General features: G+C 34.0%; 1 protein-coding gene across 5 annotated transcripts in view; it reads left to right on the top strand.

Moving 5' to 3' along the window:
• The window catches only part of ASCC3 (activating signal cointegrator 1 complex subunit 3), a 332,274-nt gene that overhangs the window by 50,859 nt on the left and 262,965 nt on the right, over window positions 1-18,450 (top strand). For all 5 annotated transcript variants that reach the window (XM_067702481.1, XM_067702479.1, XM_067702483.1 and 2 more), the window contains exon 5: window positions 14,579-14,699. In XM_067702481.1, coding sequence (XP_067558582.1) covers window positions 14,579-14,699 — 121 coding nt within the window. The remainder of the gene's footprint in view (window positions 1-14,578; window positions 14,700-18,450) is intronic.

The raw sequence follows: 18,450 nt of genomic DNA on the forward strand, positions 1-18,450 counted from the left end.
CTTCTTTTTAAGTTTGAAGTGTCTTTTAGGTTTTTCTGTTTTTCAGTCTTACCAGAAGAGGTGCATTCACCTTCTGCAATCTTACCAGAAGTGCATTCACCTTCTGCAATCTTACCAGAAGAGGTGAATTTTGTGCCATACCTTCTTTTTCATCTTAATCGCTAATACTTGTTTTCAGAAGTCAGCCTCCTTCACAGGTTAAGCATAAAAGGGAAGAGAGTTTTTTGAAGATAGTTTTAAGAAGAAATTTAAAAGTAAAATATATTTTAGTTTAGTTTTTTTTAAGAGAAATGACTGTGATTATCCTTATAGGATCATCATATTTTTTATTGTGACAAACTGCTTAAGGGTTTTGTTATTTAGAAACACTCTAAAACTTGAAAATAGTAGAATAACTAAATTCAGTATATAGAATGTCGATTGTACTGTCAGAAACAGTGACCAATAAACACTTATTCAGCTTTTCTTTCTACTTAGGGTTAAAATTGAAATCTTAAGTTTGCTCAAGGCAATGGAAAATTAATCATGACAGTTATGTAGTTTTAATAAGAATAACTTAACTATAGACTTTACAAGTATTTTGATAATTTCAACAACAAAAAACCAAACCAGGAGCTCATTGTTACTTATATTATTAGTAAGCCTTATATATTTTTTGCTTTATTTTGGTATTTTTAACCCTGTCTCTTGTTTTATATGAGTACCTGGTTATCATAACTTCATTTCTTATGCATTTTATGTATCAACTGATACCCAGAAAAAGTGATGTGTGGTATAATATTCCTGGAGATTCAATTTCTGTGTAGAGAGTTAAGTGTCTTGAAAATACCCCAAATAGAAAGATCCCCTAATAAATGCTGTGATTTTTATTGTCTATGCCAATAAGGAAAGAGGCTAAACATTATTCCTTGCATATTATCAATCTACCATGAAACATAATAAATCTCATAACAATAGTAAATGTGTATTTTAATAGTTACAGGTATTGCTTTCTGTGAAAAATGTTAATTTTCTTTTGATATACAATTAAATAAGCTTACTTGGAGAGTAATACTTCACCCACTTGCTCCATTTTGTAAATCTGGCCATATAGATGCTCAAGCAAATTTTTCATTTCTGTTTGTAAGCTGCTCTTCTTTTCCCTAACCAGCTTAGTTCAAAGTGCCATCCATGGCTCTTCTACTTGGAAAGAATATAATGGACATTCTGCACTTATTGCATCTCTTAAGTAGTTCCAGTTAGATATTAGGATAAGGGATTTGCTTATTACCTCAAATGATTAAATTGTTAAAACATCTATTTTATTGCTATTATGAACTAATAATAATTATATTATTAAAATTACTGAAATAGTTTTTCAGTGATCAGAATGTTTAGAAAATGGTGTATGTTAGCGTGATTCCTATGTGGTTACATTGTGCTTGATTAAAAAAAAGGTTTTTCATTTGAAAAATAAGATTTGGTAGAGGAAATAAAGTTTAAATTATTCATTGGTCCTTGTACTATTAGTTATCAGCTGATTTGTCTACATGATTTTTTTTGGTTTATATAGTGTTCATTCCAAATATGGCAATTTGTGAAAACCTATTTTATTTATTAAGTTAGTGATGCTTTGTGTCCTTAGCGGACAAAAAGTTAAAAAAATTGGTAAATCAGGGCTTCCCTAGTGGCGCAGTGGTTGAGAGTCCGCCTGCCGATGCAGGGGACATGGGTTCGTGCCCCGGTCCGGGAAGATCCCACATGCCGCGGAGCGGCTGGGCCCGTGAGCCATGGCCGCTGAGCCTGCGCGTCCGGAGCCTGTGCTCCGCAACGGGAGAGGCCACAACAGTGAGAGGCCCGCGTACCACACACACACACACACACACACACACACACACACACACACACACACACACACACACAATTGGTAAATCAGAATCTGGTTTGTATTATTTATTTATTTATTTTAAAAATAAATAAATTTATTTATTTATTTTTGGCTGCATTGGGTCTTCGTTGCTGTGCGCAGGCTTTCTCTAGTTGTGGCGAGCGGGGGTTACTGTTTCGTTGCGGTGCGCAGGCTTCTCATTGCTGTGGCTTCTCTTGTTGAGGAGCATGGGCTCTAGGCGTGCAGGCTTCAGTAGTTGTGACTCGTGGGCTCAGTAGTTGCGGCTTGCAGGCTCTAGAGCGCAGGCTCAGTAGTTGTGGTGCACAGGCTTAGTTGTTCCTTGGCATGTGGGATCTTCCCGGACCAGGGCTCGAACCCATGTCCCCAGCATTGGCAGGCGGATTCTTAACCACTGCGCCACCAAGGAAGCCCTGGTTTGTATTATTAAAAAAAATAATAAATAAAACCTCTTCTGATTAAATAGTATGTGTTCATTGTAGAAAATTTGGAAAAGAAAAAAAATGAAAAGTGTGAAATTTAGTGAGATTCTTTCCGCATTTCTCTGTATAGGACTTGCTTGCATATTTTTATGGATGAGATAATTTGAGTAAAAAACAGAATTTAATGAAATAAAAAATAAAGACAACTGTCAAAAGCAAACAAGATATTCTTCAGTAGGGAAATGGATAAACTGTGGTATTCAGTGGTAAAAGAAAATGAGCCAGCAAGCCATGAAAAAACTTAGAAGAACCTTAAATGATTATTGCTAAGTGAAAGAAGTCAATCTGAAATGGGTACACACTATATGATTCCATCTATGTGACATTCTGTAAAAGGCAAAATTTTGGAGATAGTCAAAAAATAAGTGGTTACCAGGGGTTGGGGAGAAGGGAGAAAGGGGTGAATTGGTGGAGCATAGGGGATTTTTAGGGCAGTGAATCTCTTCTGTATGATACTGTAATGATAGATACATGTCATTGTGGTCATCATACATTTGCCAAAACTTGTAGAATATACAGCACAAAGAGTAAATAAACTCTTATGTAAACTATGAGCTTTTTAAAAAAACCCTAATTTGGTAGTCAGTGTGATAAACTAGACAGATAGATTTTGCTGTGTAAACATATTGTATCTAGATCTAAGCAGTGTTTTACAGTACAATCAAAATATCTCCTAGACCAGTGCTGTCTTTTTGTGATGATTGAAATATTTTGTTTGCTCTTCAACACAGTAGTCACTAGCCACATGCGGCTGCTGATCTCTTGAAACATGGTTAAATGTAACTGAGGAATTGTATTTCATATTTTGTTTAATTGTAATTACTTGGCATACAAATAGCCTTGTGTGACTAGTGGCTACAATACTAGATATTGAAGAATCTAAATTAGACAAGATATACCAAGAAATGTCAGCAGTGATTAATACAGTTAAATGGAGTTAATAGTTGATTGAAAAACCTTATTGTAAATATTGGTTCATTGCCAATTTGGAATCAGGTCTCCATTCTTTATCCTGTAGTTTTTTACTTTTGTCCTGTCCTCAGTACTTTAATCAATAATTTGTATAAAGGCACAGTTATTGAACTTGTGTTCTGGACTGGTTCAACACTGATAGTGTTTACTGATATATAGATTGCCAGAATCCAGATTTTAAAAGCTCTCTAAAGACTAAAAAAACAAAAAAAAGAAGAAAATGAAATTTATAAGGGATCTATTTGAAAGTTTGGGCTTAAAAATTATTATATAAAGTACAGGATATGGGAATCTGCCTACTAGGAATTTATGTGGAAAAAAACTAAAACCAAATACTTTTACTTGGCTACACATTCAATTTGAGCCAATAGTGTGGTATTGTTACCAATTTAAGCTATGTTTAGAAAAGTTTAACATCTAGTCCAGAGTTGTTTTAATCTCTGTGATCTGCCCCAATCAAATTATATTTGAAATGTTATGCTCAGTTTTGGATGCCATTAAAAGTAAAAGGCTCAGTAAAAGGTAGATTTCTAAACGAACCTGGATAAAGAATCATCAAGAAACCAAGTTATATGAATAATAGTAAGGAATTGATGTATGTTTACCTGGGAAGGAAAGAACTTACGAGTGAAGTGTGCCTAATACTTTACTTGGCCTTATCTTTAAATTTTTGAAGGGCTGTCTTGTAGAAATATTATTAAGATCATTCTCTGTAACCCCAGAGGGCACAGCCAGTGTTAGGTAAAAGCTATAGTGAGTCTGATTGGGCTCAATGTACGGAAGGATCTTTTGACTTTAAGCATCCTCTAGCAGTGGCATGAGTTTCCTTATGAAGTGTTCTACTTGCTTGTGGAAGTATGCTGGGTGTTCATTAGCCAGAAAAAAAAAAAATGTTAATAACAGCAGTAAATATGTATAGAGCACCTGTTGTCAGATACCATGCTAATTTCTTTTAACAGAAAGGAAAGCTGAGGCACAGAGAACTTAAGAAAGTTCCCATAGTCATATAAGTAGGAATTGACAAAATTGATAAACTTAGTTCTGAGTCCAATCCTGTGTTCTCAGCTGTCCTGTTTTTCAGACTCCTTTGGCAGTAATTATTGATTTTTGAGAGCTTTGTTTAGATGTCCTCCAAGGTCCCTTCTAAACTGAGCTTAGATGAGATTACCCCATTGTAGTTTCTACAATGTATGGGTGTATGTGAAAGCTGTGAGGGAGATTCATCTGGTTCTTTTATTTAACAGACTGAAATGGAGGAGACATACTGGTGGTTGTCAGGAAGGTTAAGGAAGCTGTGATCTAACCAGTGATTAAAGTTTTAGTTGAAGCAATGGTTTCAAATCTATCGGTGCTTTTTACAGAACACTAGGATATATTGTATTTAGTTTCACCATTGAACCAAGAATAATTTTACTAGCAGAAGTTGGAGTTAGAATATATGCATGCACATATTTACAATCATGAGCACACTTTCTTGAGAAAAAATGCTGAAGTAAATATGCATGTCAGATATTTGTGTTAATATTTGTTGTATGTTCATTTATTTCCTGACAAGTGATAGTTGATTATTCATACTTTTGTAGTATTTTCTTTGAATTATTATTCTATCATGATTGCTTTTAAATGATAAATGCATTAGTATTATGTACATTTAGCAAAGATTCACTGAATATTTCTTCAGATGAAGACTGTGAAAATGTTTGCTTTAGACGTAAAGCACTTAATTACTTGCCTGGGACATAACTAGTGTACAAGTATTAGGTTTTGTTATCATTTTCACTGTGATACAAATTATTTTGTGTACTTTTCTTACTCCCTTATTTGATTATGATTCGTTTATTTTGGTAATACTAAATACCTAATGTTAATTACTTATTATATGCAAGGCACTGTGTCATATACATTTACATACATTATTTAGTTCACATCACAACCCTGTGAAGGGTATGTATGTACTCTTATTCCCACTTTACAAATGAGAAAAGGAGGCTCAGAGCAGATGTCTAAGCTCCTAAAGCCAATGAGCAGCAGGCTTATGATTTGAGCCCGGACTGACTTTCTCCTAACCTAAACTGCTGTGTGTTACTAGTGTTCATAAGCTTGGTAAATTATTAAATTAAGTTGACTGACGGGGGGTAATATAAAGTAAAAACTGAGTTGCTGATGTAGAATGCACTTACACAAAAGTTTTGAAAATATGAGTAGCAGTGGTATCAGTGGATTGTACCTAATCTGTATTTCCTTACATTCTATAACTATAAATTAAATATAATTTAATATTTAATATAGTAAATAATTTAATTATTTAATATAATTTAATTTATAATTTACATATAATTATAATTATGTGATTTAAATTATAATTTTATAATTTAAATTATAATATTATAATTCTACTGACCATTTTCAGAAACACCATTCATGTAAGAACATTTTCAGAAAAAATATTATATTAAATATAAATATTGGTTATAAGATATATCCAAATAAGAAAACTTACATTGTGCAAAACTTTCATAACAGAATGATACTTTAAAGCATTGGTCTCCAAACTTTTTTGATTATACTTTCTAACCACGTTTGATAATGTATCCCTGATATAAATGTAGTTATTTAATTTTAAACTGTATATGATATACAGTATAATTTTAAATTATGCTATGATGCCTTACGCTCATTATAAAACATACATAGAAATGGAGAATTAAAAAGGATGCTGTTTTAAAAAGAGTATTTAACTTTATTAATGATATTAAAATTCTTTCTAGTCAGAGCAGTGTAATTGAATATACATCAGTATTTTTGACTCTTAGTGTAGCACTTTTTGATGTTTTGAGGTTCTGCTCCTGTGTTCAATTCAATTCAGTACTTCATCTTGATAACAATGGAGAGCAATTGGAAGTTTGTTGGCAAGGGTTGGAGGGAAGGTAGCATACGTTGATCAGACCTACATTTCCTAACATCTTCTGTCATTGCTATGTGGAGAATGGATTGGAATGTGTTTTGGATAGATGTGCAGAAACTATTTAGGAAGCCCTTTGCATGGTACAGGCAATAACTGTTTGGGATCTTAAAACAGACAAGGAGAAAGCCTTGAAATCTGTTTAGTAGTTGAGATCGAGAGAATTTAAGAGTGAAGTGGATGATGGGGTAGGATTGGGTGTGATGCATAAAGAGGTGGTAAGGGTGCATTTTAGGCTTTTGTGTAACTGGAAGGATGGCAATGCCATTCATGGAAATAAAGAATACTTACAGTGAAGTGGGTGGAAAACCAAGAGATGGTTTTGGACGTATGTGGAATTGTGAGAGGCCTTAAGACCTCCAAGTGAAGATGATAACTAGACAATTTGTTAAATGAAGCTCAGAGTAGAGATCTGGGAAGGATGTGTGATTTTATGAGTTTTCAGTATATGCTTGCTAATGGGAGCTGAGGGCTTGCATGTGAACAGCTAAGGAGAGAACATGGAGTGGAAGAGAAAGCCTGGGGTTAAACCTTAAGGAACTGCAACATTTAATAGTCAAAGGGAGCCTAAAGAAGAGATAGGAATGTACCAGCCAGAGTGGTAGGATACATATCACAAGAATGGCGTGTATAGAGAACAGACTTGTGGTTGACAGCAGGAGAAGGGGAGGGAGAGGGATAGACTGCGAGTTTGGGGTTGGTAGATGCAAACTATTACATTTAGAATGGATAAACAACAAGGTCCTACTGTCTAGCACAGGGAACTATACTCAATATCCTATGATAAACCATAATGGAAAAGAATATTAAAAAAGAATGCCTCTATGTGTATAACTGAGTCACTTTGCTGCACAGCGGAGATTGGCACAGCATAGTAAATCAACTCTACTTCAATAAAATAAAATAAAATTACTTAAAAAAAAAGAATGGTGTGTCAAGGATATCAGAGGAAAAGTATGTTTCAAGAAGGATAAGGGGTATTTAGCAATGTGGAGTGATGCATGGAGGACGATCCAGGAAGATGGGACCAGAATAATATTCATTATCTTTATCAAATCTATGAATGAGTATCCTTCAAACAGAATGGATAATAGTAACATCTGCTATCCTTCAGACAGAATGGATAATAGTAACAGTTTGCATAGATATCTTATTTTTACTTTCTTTTTCATGTTCTTTTCTTTAGTTTTTTATTGTAACCTTCTTAAAAAGTATAGATTAGAAATGAACTCAGCCCTCTAAATATGGTTCAGTCAGTGTAGTATCCTTTGAGATGCTAAATGGGGTTTTGGAGATACAGTATTGCTATTACTACATTAAATTTTTCCCTAGCCTTTATTACATTATTTATTCATATTGAACCTGTAAATAACCAACCCCCTACCCTTTCAGGATTTTTCTTAGGAATTTATTTGTGGGATAAGGTTTCCCCATCTTGTACAAGTACACATGAGTTTTTTAAACCTAATTGTGGGGTTTTATATTTACCTCTATTGCTTCTCCTTAGGTCTGGCCAGATTATATCAGACTATTTAGAAAATTTTAAAATTTTGATTCTATCATGAATTAAGTTGACACCTTTAACAAATTTAATTTAATATCTTCTAGTTTATATATAATTGATAAAATTTTGAACAGGACAGAGCCATGACCACTCTTTAAAGAACAACTTTAGTGGGTGATCTCCATATTGAGAATAATTCCATAATCCGCTTAACTGTATTGTCCAAAAGGATACCTCATTCACGTCAAGATATTATGCCTACTGTGCATCACTAGCTGTTTTTCAGAATGCCCATTGACTATTTGCTAGGGAGAATGGTTGGTCTCTCTTTTGAAAGAGGTCTTTTCGGAACTTCAGATAGACTTATTTTTGACTTTTAATGAATTCTTTAATATTGACTAGATGGAAACAGAATGGAACTGACAAACCTTTTATAAATATGAATTTTATTATCGTTAAAGCCTGTTTTAGTGATTAAATACCTTGTTCAACATGTTTTGACTAACCTGAGAAATAGGGTTCAAACAGGACATTAACATGACCAGAATTGCCTTTTACTTGGAAATAATGTTTTGCCTCTAAATCTTTGAGTAAACCCGTAATGCAAGTGTGTTTGTCATGTTTATTCTGTGGTTTCACAAACCCTCAGCATATCTGCATACCCCAGCTCTTGAACAGATTTATAGTTCTTATTTAGGCCCATTATAACTTTTTGTTACCAATTTTCCTAAGATTTATAGTATAATTTTCTGTGATATATTATTTAAAGGTTTTCATTACTTTATATTTTGCTTTTATGATGATGTAATGTGTGTGATTCATTTTGATACTGTGTTGGGGATATAGCATCCCCTAGAGCATCGTTCCTATTGGAATAAAAATGATATAACACAGAATACAGTGGAAAGTGGTGTTTACCTTTCCTGAGAGATTCACAAACTACATTCATCTGTTACAAGTGTAAGAAATAAGGAAGTAATGCTGCTTATTAGTAATGTTAGTCTGTACAGGGACTTCCCTGGTAGTCCAGTGGTTAAGACTGTGCTTTCAAGGCAGAGGGACTGGGTTTGATCCCTGGTCGAGGAACTAAGATCCCACATGCTGTGCAGAGTGGCCAAAAAAATTAAAAAAAAAAAAAAAAAAAAGTTTAAAAGGTAGTCTGTGCGTGTTCTGCGATAATTTTTTTTTTTTTTGGCATCTCAGGAACATAGTCTGTTGGTTAATTTTTTTACTTTAATGAAGAACTACTTTAATTTGATAATTTAACTTAATGAAAAAGGAATTATAATAACAATGAGAACCCTGAGCACCTTTGTCTATTGAGAAGTTCCTTAATAGATAATAATGGCTTTAGCAAAATGTACCAGGAAAAGGATATTACCTGTCTATTCCTATTGTGTTTCCTTTGAATCTCATATACTTAATTTATAGCCAGAGTAGTAAAACTTGCCTTTTTATTGTTTTGAGAGCTGCATTTTTGTTTTTTTAAACTCTGTAGTTGATGCCTGTTTCTCTACCCATAGCTAACTTTTCCCGCCTTTTTTTTTCAATTTGATAGCTTCTGGAACTTGTGTCAGTGTATAGAGCAATGATCCAGACAGTTGCACCTTTACAGACAGTCACTCTCAGTGCCAAATTAGTTTGTAGTGCGAATCTTGAATGAGAACTGCACCTGCTCTCAGGGTAGATGAAAATGACAAATGTTAGGGAAAGCGTAATTTGGGATTGCTTTAAATCTGATGGCAGCTGATCTCAGAATTCTGCTGGGGATTCTTCATTTTGGGTTATGGAAGTCCTGCTATTCAGAGCAAAACAGCCTTCTTGTCTCTTTTGCTAGGTCTTAGGTGTATTATTTTTAAGAAATAACATGCTCTTTGTGCTGTGATTCTATATCTGAGATGTTTTATCTAGAAGTTATCTTCCAGATACATTGGTGGTTTCCTAAAATTATGTTGGACTAAAAATTTCTGAATCTCTAATTTATCATATGTCAACATTATATTTCAAATATGCAAGGGTAGCTGCCACAATAAATCACATTCTTATGGAGGAAATGGTCTCAATTTAAGAATTAACATGTTCTTTGAAGGTTGATAGCATATAAAAGACATTTCATACTGTATGTAGAGAGCATTTGCTACTACAATTTGTTTGGAATATGGGGGGAGAAGGTATCTTTGTAGGTATGTATTACATTTATCTTTTTTGAATTTGCTTATTCTTTAATATCACCCTTACCTTAAGCATGGGACTTGTGTCTAAAAGCAATTCAAAACACTCACTTAAAATGCTTATCAGGAAAATTGTATTTAATCTTTATTTTTCAACCCTCAACAGTTTATTGGTTACTTTTAATATCTTAAGTCATTTTGGTTCATAATTTTAAAAAATAGCTTCATTGATATATAGTTCACATACCGTACAGTTCACCCACTTAAAATGTTATAAAGCAGTGTTTTTTAGTGTATTCATAGATATGGGCAACCATCACCACGGTCAATTTTAGAGCATTTACAAAACCTCAAAAAGAAATCCTAAGCCTTTAGCTAGTATTCCCCTACTCCCCCGCCCCCTTCTCCCAACCCCCAAGCCCTAAACAACCACTACTTTCTGTCTCTAGAAATTTCCTTATGTAGGACATTTCATATAAATGGAATCATAGTGCGTGGCCTTCTGTGACTGGCTTCTTTCACTTAGCAAAATGTTTTGAAGGTTCATCCATGTTGTACACTACTTCATTCCTTTTTTTAAAAAATAAATTTATTTATTTATTTTTGTCTGTGTTGGGTCTTCGTTGCTTCGTGCGGGCTTTCTCTAGTTGCAGCGGGCAGGGGCTACTCTTTGTTGCAGTGTGTGGGCTTCTCATTGCTCTGGCTTCTCTTGCTGCGGAGCATGGGCTCTAGGTGCACGGGCTTCAGTAGCTGCAGCACACAGGCTCAGTAGTTGTGGCCCACAGGCTCTAGAGCACAGACTCAGTAGTTGTGGCGTACAGACTTAGTTGCTCCGCGGCATGTGGGATCTTCCCTGACCAGGATTCGAACCCATGTCCCCTGCATTGGCAGGCGGATTCTCAACCACTACGCCACCAGGGAAGCCCTACTTCATTCATTTTTATGGCTTAGTAATATTCTGTGCTGTGGATGTATACCACATTTTGTTTATCCATGCATGAGTTGATGGACATTTGGGTTGTTTCTACCTTTTGGCTGTGTTAATAGCCCTGTTTGTGTGTAAGTTTTTGTTTGGACACATGTTTTAAATTCTTCTGGGTATATACCTAGGAATGGAATTGCTGGGTCATATTGTAATTCTGTGTTTAACTTACTGAGGAACCAGAAAACTGTTTTTCACAATGGCTACACAACTTTGTATTCCTGCACTGTATGAGAATTCCAGTTTTCTCCACATCCTTGCCAACACTTACTATTTTCCATTAAAAAAATAGTTGTTCCAGTGGTTCTTCTTTGCATTTCTTTGATGACTAATGATGTTGAACATCTTTTCACGTGCTTATTGGCCATTTATATATTTTCCTTGGATAAATTCAGATCCTTTGCTCATTTTTTTCATTGGTTGTCTTTTTATTATTAGTAAGAATTCTTTATATATTCTGGATACAAGTCCTTTAACAGATATATGATTTGCAAATATTTTCTCCCATTCTGTGAGTTGTTTTATTCACTTTCTTGATGGTGTCCTTTGAAGCAGATGTTTCTTATTTTGATGAAGTCCAAATTATCTGTGTTTTCTTTTGTTGCTCATGCTGTTGGTGTCATATTTAAGAATCCCTTACCAAATCTGAGCCCATTAAACTTACTTCTGTAAAGTGTTTTATAAGTTTATATGTTAAATGTAGATCACTGATCCATTTCGATTTAATTTTTGTATATGGTATAATGGTCCAACTTCAGTTTATTTCATGTAGCTAGCCAGTTGTCCCATCATTTATTGAAAAGACTGATCTTTCCTAACTGAATGGTCTTGGCTCACTTTTTGAAAACTTTACTTATTTATTAGTTCTAATAGTATTTTAGTACATTCTTTAGTATTTTCCACATAGAAGATCATAGTGATCTATAAATAGAAATAGTTTTACCTCTTAATTTTCAATCTGGTTGCTTTTTATTTCTTTTTTCTTACCTAATTACCCTGACTTGAACCTCCAGTACAATGTTCAGTAGAAGTCACAAATGCACATTTTTTTGTCTTGTTTCTGTTCTTAGTGGGAAACTAATCCAGTGTTTCACCATTAAGTATGATGTTAACTGTGGGATTTTCATAGATGCCCTTTATCAGGTATTAGAAGTTCCTTTCTAGTCCTAACTTGTTGAATGTTTTTACCATGAAAGGATGTTGGGTTTTATCAAATGGTTCTTCTGCATCTGTTGAGCTGATCTTGTGACTTTTGCTTTTTATTCTGTTGCTATAATATATAAATTGATTGTCTTATGTTGAACTAACCTGATATTCCTGACATAAATCTCACATTGTCATGGTATATAATTCTTTTTATAAATTGCTGGATTTGATCTGGTTTGCTTGTATTTCACTGAGGATTTTTGTGCCCATATTCCTAAGAAGTACTGGTCTTTAGTTTTCTTATGACGTATTTATTTGTCTGGTTGTGGGGTCAGAGTAATATTGACCTCATAAAATGAGTTGTGAAATATTCTTTCCTCTCGTTTTTGGAAATGTTTGTGAGGAATTGGTTTTAACTTAAAATGCTTTGTAGAATTCATCATTGAAGCCATCTGGACCTGGACTTTTCTTTGTGGATGTTTTTTGATTATTAATTTAATCTTTCACTTGTTTTAGGTCTATTCAGGTTGTCTGTCTTGGGTTACTTTTGGTAGCTTGTGTCTTTCTAGGAATTTGTCCATTTCATGTAGTCTGCCACCTCCAGGGCTTGTTACTGTCATTTGCTTGTTTATTTGTTTAGTGACCTGCTGGATTATTTTAGTGCAAACAGTTCCTTCTACCCTCACTCCACAGTGTTGAGCTTCTGATGTCGTTCCCAGGGAGCCGCACCTGTGAGTATACCCATAGTCACTTTGGGATGAAGGTAGTGTTAGCACAAACAACCCTTTTCTACGCTTCCCCTGACTCCATTCAGCTGTTCAGCTGTTCAGATCGGGACTTGAACCCACATGTGATCTTTACTAATTCCCAGCTGACCATTCTGATGTTTACAAAAATGCCCCTGGGACATAAATTCCTCCATAAACTAATCCAGTAAATTTGTGACCCCTTTGAAGGAGTACTTCCAAAGGTCAGTGTTGATATATAGTCTCACCCCAAGAGGGTCGTCCCAGTTGTCTCTCCCCTCAGTTCTCTCTTGTAACTTAGTTGTTGAATCTGTGAATCTTCTCCTAATTGTGGTTCACCACAACCTCTGCTCTTTCTGAGATAGCCCTTTGGCTTCAACTTCATGGCCTGGTTGCAGATGTGGTCTATTTCTTTGGAAGAGATTGGGATCTTTCTGTTTTATGGTTTGGTTCTACCCTCAGGCAAGATTTCTGAGGCAGAACTGTGGAGCTAGGAGTGGGGACAATGGAAGGCTTCTTTCTGAGTGACACCCCTGCTTTCGAATCTGAGTACTTGATGGAAGGGGTAGGCTGTAGCCTAAATTCTAGGCTTGCCTCTCCTTGTGTGGAATCACTGCCCTATCAGCCAGAGTGAGAGTGATTGGTCACCAGTATTTTCCTTGATGTTTTGCCCAAAGATAAGGCCTGTCCACATTTGGGGACAGGGTGGAAGACAGGTGGCCTTCTGTTTAGATAGTGTCAGTAAAATGAACAGCAAAAGGAAAATATTTACTAAATATTTAATGCCTTATATATACTCAACATAAAATTCCTACTTTTAATGATATTTTTATTTGTGTGGATTCTCTAAGAACAGTTAGAATTTGTTTAATATAAAATCTTCACATGTAGAATTAAAGTATAACATTTCTGGACAGGAAATATATATATACCCCCAAACCATATATGAGGAAATCTAAAGGCTTTGTGGCACAGTTATTTCATACAGTTATATAATTGAAAGTCTCTGAATCCTAAAACTGGTTCTGTGACTCTGGAATCAACTTAATCTGTGGCAATCACTCTGCATAGGAGAGTAGAATATGCATAAAAACTTTTAATAAAGTTACAGAAAGCACTTGCAGTACTGTGTTTCAGATTTCACATATATTAAGCATCGAAAATTATTGATACTTCCTAATTAAGCAATAATAAAATAATAAAAATACACTTTAACAGAAAAATACAATTAATTGTTTTTTAAGCACTAAAAATTTGTCATGTCATGATTTATTAAAACATTCTAATGATTTTTAACTCTAAAATGATAGCTCTTATTAGTAAGTTGTAAGAAAAATGGTACTCTGCACTCTATTTGGGAAAACCAGAATGGTATGTTAAAAAGCAAATTAATTTTAGAATTTCACTTGGTTATACCAAGAAAAAAACAAGTGTCAGAATTTTTTATTCTGTGATTTAGAGTTTTATATATAAATCATAATTATTTTAACAGTTGGATCGTGCTCTTTAATTATATAATTGCAGATAGTCTTATGAAGCCGAAAGCTCCTTAGCAATGTGAAGCAATGTAACTTTCCTAAGTTATTATTTTCTTATGATTCTTTTCTAAATACTTTTTAGTTCCTTCTGTGTTAGTTTAGCTTCATAGCTGTGTTGAATAGGGTGTTAATAACTTGAAAAAATAATTCATTTTGAGGTAACAGTTTGTTCTGATTTTCCTCTTATAAGCTGTTTGAACTGCTGGGACCTGATGGACTTGAACTTATTGAGAAACTCCTCCAGAACAGAATTACGATTGTGGACAGATTTCTTAATTCTTCAAATGATCATAAGTTGCAAGCTCTTCAAGGTAAGAAGTGTTCAGTGGTAATTCTATTTTAAAGGAAAAGTTCATTGTTTAGCAGTCTATTTAATACAATTATACTTTTAATATTCTTTGGTTGATTATGTAGCTTACTGATACCATTCTCTTAAGTAGATTTTAGGTGTGGCAGATTATGAAACAAGTGTCAATGCCCTAAATAGGGTATTATGTCAGAGATTCTGTTTATGTTTAGGTATAGCAGAAGATTTGGAAAGACAAAAAAGAATTTTAAGGAAATACATATAGTGCTTAGAGTGGGTCAAGTAGAGTTATAATTTCTAACCACTTTTATTTTGAAAACTTTCAGACCTTAGTAGTGGTGCAAGGATAGTGTAATGAATACTCACATACTCTTCATGTAGATTCACCATCACTAACATTTTGCTTCCACCCCCCCATTATCATTCTCCACACACACACACACACACAGGCGTATGCACACATGGACACACACATATGCACATTTAAAATTTTTGCTGAACAATGACTAGAAGTTGCAGACATTATAATACTTCAGATATAAAATTTCAACATACAATAAGAGTCTCCTGCTTACCTGAAATACAGTTATCACACCCAGCAAGTTGAACTTACATATAGCTATGTATTACATATGTTTGAAAACCCCAGAAGAATTAGAAAGAGTTGTCAAGGAAGCTAAAATTTTTTTTTTTTTTAAAAGCCTGACTTACTATGACACAACTGATGCCAAACTCAGGTTTTAGGTGGTAAGTAGGAAAACTGAGTTTCTTACCTTTACCCAAATGTCTTTGCCAGCTTTATAAATAGCTTGGAATTTTTAAAAAGTGCATGGGCATAAGAAATTAGACCCCCTTCTTCAAACTAGTCAGCATTTACCCTTCTTTTATGTAAGTGACGTCACCTTTTCCTTATGAGTGTGGCACTGAAAGGAAATTACAAAAAGAGCCTTAATTTAAATCCAAAATTTCTTATGGGTTTTCTTTATATTACACTTTGATTACTGATAGTTGCCTTGGAGTTACTTTGAGATTTCTAGAAACTTTGAAGATTGGAGTTTAGCCACTTTGTCTTTCTGCAAGTCTCTTGGTTCTTTAAGTATATTGAACACTTATAAACTACCTTGCTGTAAGAGGACTTTCACCTGTTAAACAGTGCTTAATCAGACATTGCAATAAGCCAGCAGAACTTAGTAGCATTTAAAATGTGTATCTGCCAGAAGAAAAGGAATGAATTTAAATATCTGGTCTTGCGATGTAATTTCTGAGGATTTGATGTTCGTTTTGTCAGCCTTTTAAGTGCTGATACGTACTGATTCCACCTTTTATTAGTGCTAATTTATTAACGAAAAGTTCAAAATGAGTTCAACTTCACATATTTTTTTAAGAAAGCTGTGGATGATGAGTTAATGTTTTGTAGTTTCATTATGTCCATTTTTGTTTAACATTTATACACAAACTTTATTCTACTAGGATAACTTTAAGAAGCAACACACTTTTTAACCTAAAACCAAATATTAAATTTGAATTATTAAAAAATATTTGAACCATCAGTCTGCCCTGAAATATTTTCTACTCTTCTCAATCAGCTTTTACTCTTTTAGTCTATGCTAGATTGTTACTAATGTTGCTACTATTTAAGAATAATAATTATACCATAGAAAATTGGGGGCATTTAAACAAACTTCTTCTAAGGACTGTGGTAAAAGAAGAGCTGACAAATGAGCATATTAGGTTTTTTGTGTATCTTGATTAAAGATGATTTTCCTTATTTTGGGGGGGAGGGAGAAAGAAATATTCTTGAAGAAAAGAATCATTAGACACTGTTACTTTATCACTGTTCTCATCCATTTATATCTTTTGATATAAATTTTATGTTAACGATCCTTCAAAATTCTCTTAAAAATACCAAATTGTATTTGTATTCTCTATTGAGCTACCTTAGTAAGACAGCTGCATCCTGCTCTTTTCTCTGTTCCACAAAATCATGGTCTTAGAGAGCAATAGCTTCCTGCCATTTAGCATTTTCTAGCTTTCATACTGATTTTCTTTGAATCCTTTTATCCAGATATATATACATCCACCCTACTTTATCTCTGTTCTTATAACCAGGAAATGTAAGGTAGGTGAGAAGTGGGTGGGTATTGTGTACTCACTGCTAAATTGAGGATAGTTGTGAATTAAATTCTGTTTTGGGGATGGTTGTAGAGAATGGTTAGTACGAGGTGTATCATAAAATAAAAATTAAGTTAGCTCATGCTGTCAAATGACAGTGTTTTGAGTAGTTATACAAGACTTTTTCTGTCATAATAACATTTTAAAAGGATACAAGCTGTACGTGTTCTTCAGTAAAATTTTGTTTTAGAATTGCTGTTAAGCTTATTCGTTTCATTTCTTCTTGTCAATCTCTACAGTTAACTGAACCCAACAAGGAGAATCATGCACTTAAGCATTTGTGCTTTATAACTTGATTTTTAAAATCACCTATTATGTTCAATCTTATGGGATTTCAGTATATTCTGATTGAGGCCTTATAAAGCTATCAATGAGGTAGACATATTTTCTTCTTATAATTTTAATTTCCTTATTTTGATGATCACAAATGTGTCCAGTAGTATTTTGTTACTGTTACATTTGTTTAAAATGTTAATGTCATTAGCATAAAATATAGTATGTCACCCAAAGTATTTAGTTTCACGTACAAAATATTTAACATTCATTTATAGTAATAAGTACATGGCATTATTCACATTTTAAAAAATCCTGCTTAATATCTCTGTCATTGAATGTGTGACTTTGAAAGCAGGTTAATTTTTTTCATAGTTCAGAGTACATTTGAAAAATGCCAGTATGTTGCTTTCTTTCTCTAACACTGAGAGTTAGTTGGTTATAAATTCAATCATTATAATAGTATATAAGATTTATTTATAAAGTAAAACATATAAGACTTACTTAGAAAAATACTTTTGAGCTCTAAAATGTAGTTCTAATATAGATGGGATTATATCTTATTTCATAATTTTGAGATGTAATAAATCTTTATTTCTCACTTTCCTTTTTGCGACTTATAGAGCCATTATACGGAGGGGTTATTTCATGTGATTGAGAGTTAAAATGACTTATTCAAAATCATGTAATGAGATAGTGACAAATGTCTGAGAATTGTGAAGATTTGACTTAGAAAGCTAATTTCCCCCTCTTGATGCTACGCTTAATTCCTTCCTTGTTCTGTATTGGATCTTGGAAGTTGATAAAATAACTTGCACTGTGCTCCTTCAGAGTATGGACCAATTCCATTCTTCATTGTCTTCCTAGCCTAGCAGCAGTGCCTGGCACCTAGTAGATCCTTAACACAGTAACAGTATTGACTTGGTTTGCTTTCAGTGACATTCCTATCAGTTCTTTTAGGGCTGCAGTGAGCCAAGATACTACTACTTGGAAAGATTGAATTAAACACAGAAAGTAATCCTGTTGGAAGAAAATTTTTCCTGTATATTGAGTTGACCAACCACAGGTTTAAATTGTACCTTGTAAACACTGAGCTTTGATTGACCTGATTCCTCTTAGTGGTTCTAGACTTCTTCCATTTTTAAAAAAACTGCATTTCCCAAATCAAAACTACAATGAGGTATCACCTCACACCAGTCAGAATGGCCATTGTTAAAAAGTCTACACATAATAAATTCTGGAGAGGATGTGGAGAAAAGCGAACCCTCTTGCGCCTTTGGTGGGAATGTAAATTGATACAGCCACTATGG

The sequence above is a fragment of the Pseudorca crassidens genome, chromosome 13 (genome assembly GCF_039906515.1).
Source record: "Pseudorca crassidens isolate mPseCra1 chromosome 13, mPseCra1.hap1, whole genome shotgun sequence".
Taxonomy (NCBI): domain Eukaryota; kingdom Metazoa; phylum Chordata; class Mammalia; order Artiodactyla; family Delphinidae; genus Pseudorca; species Pseudorca crassidens.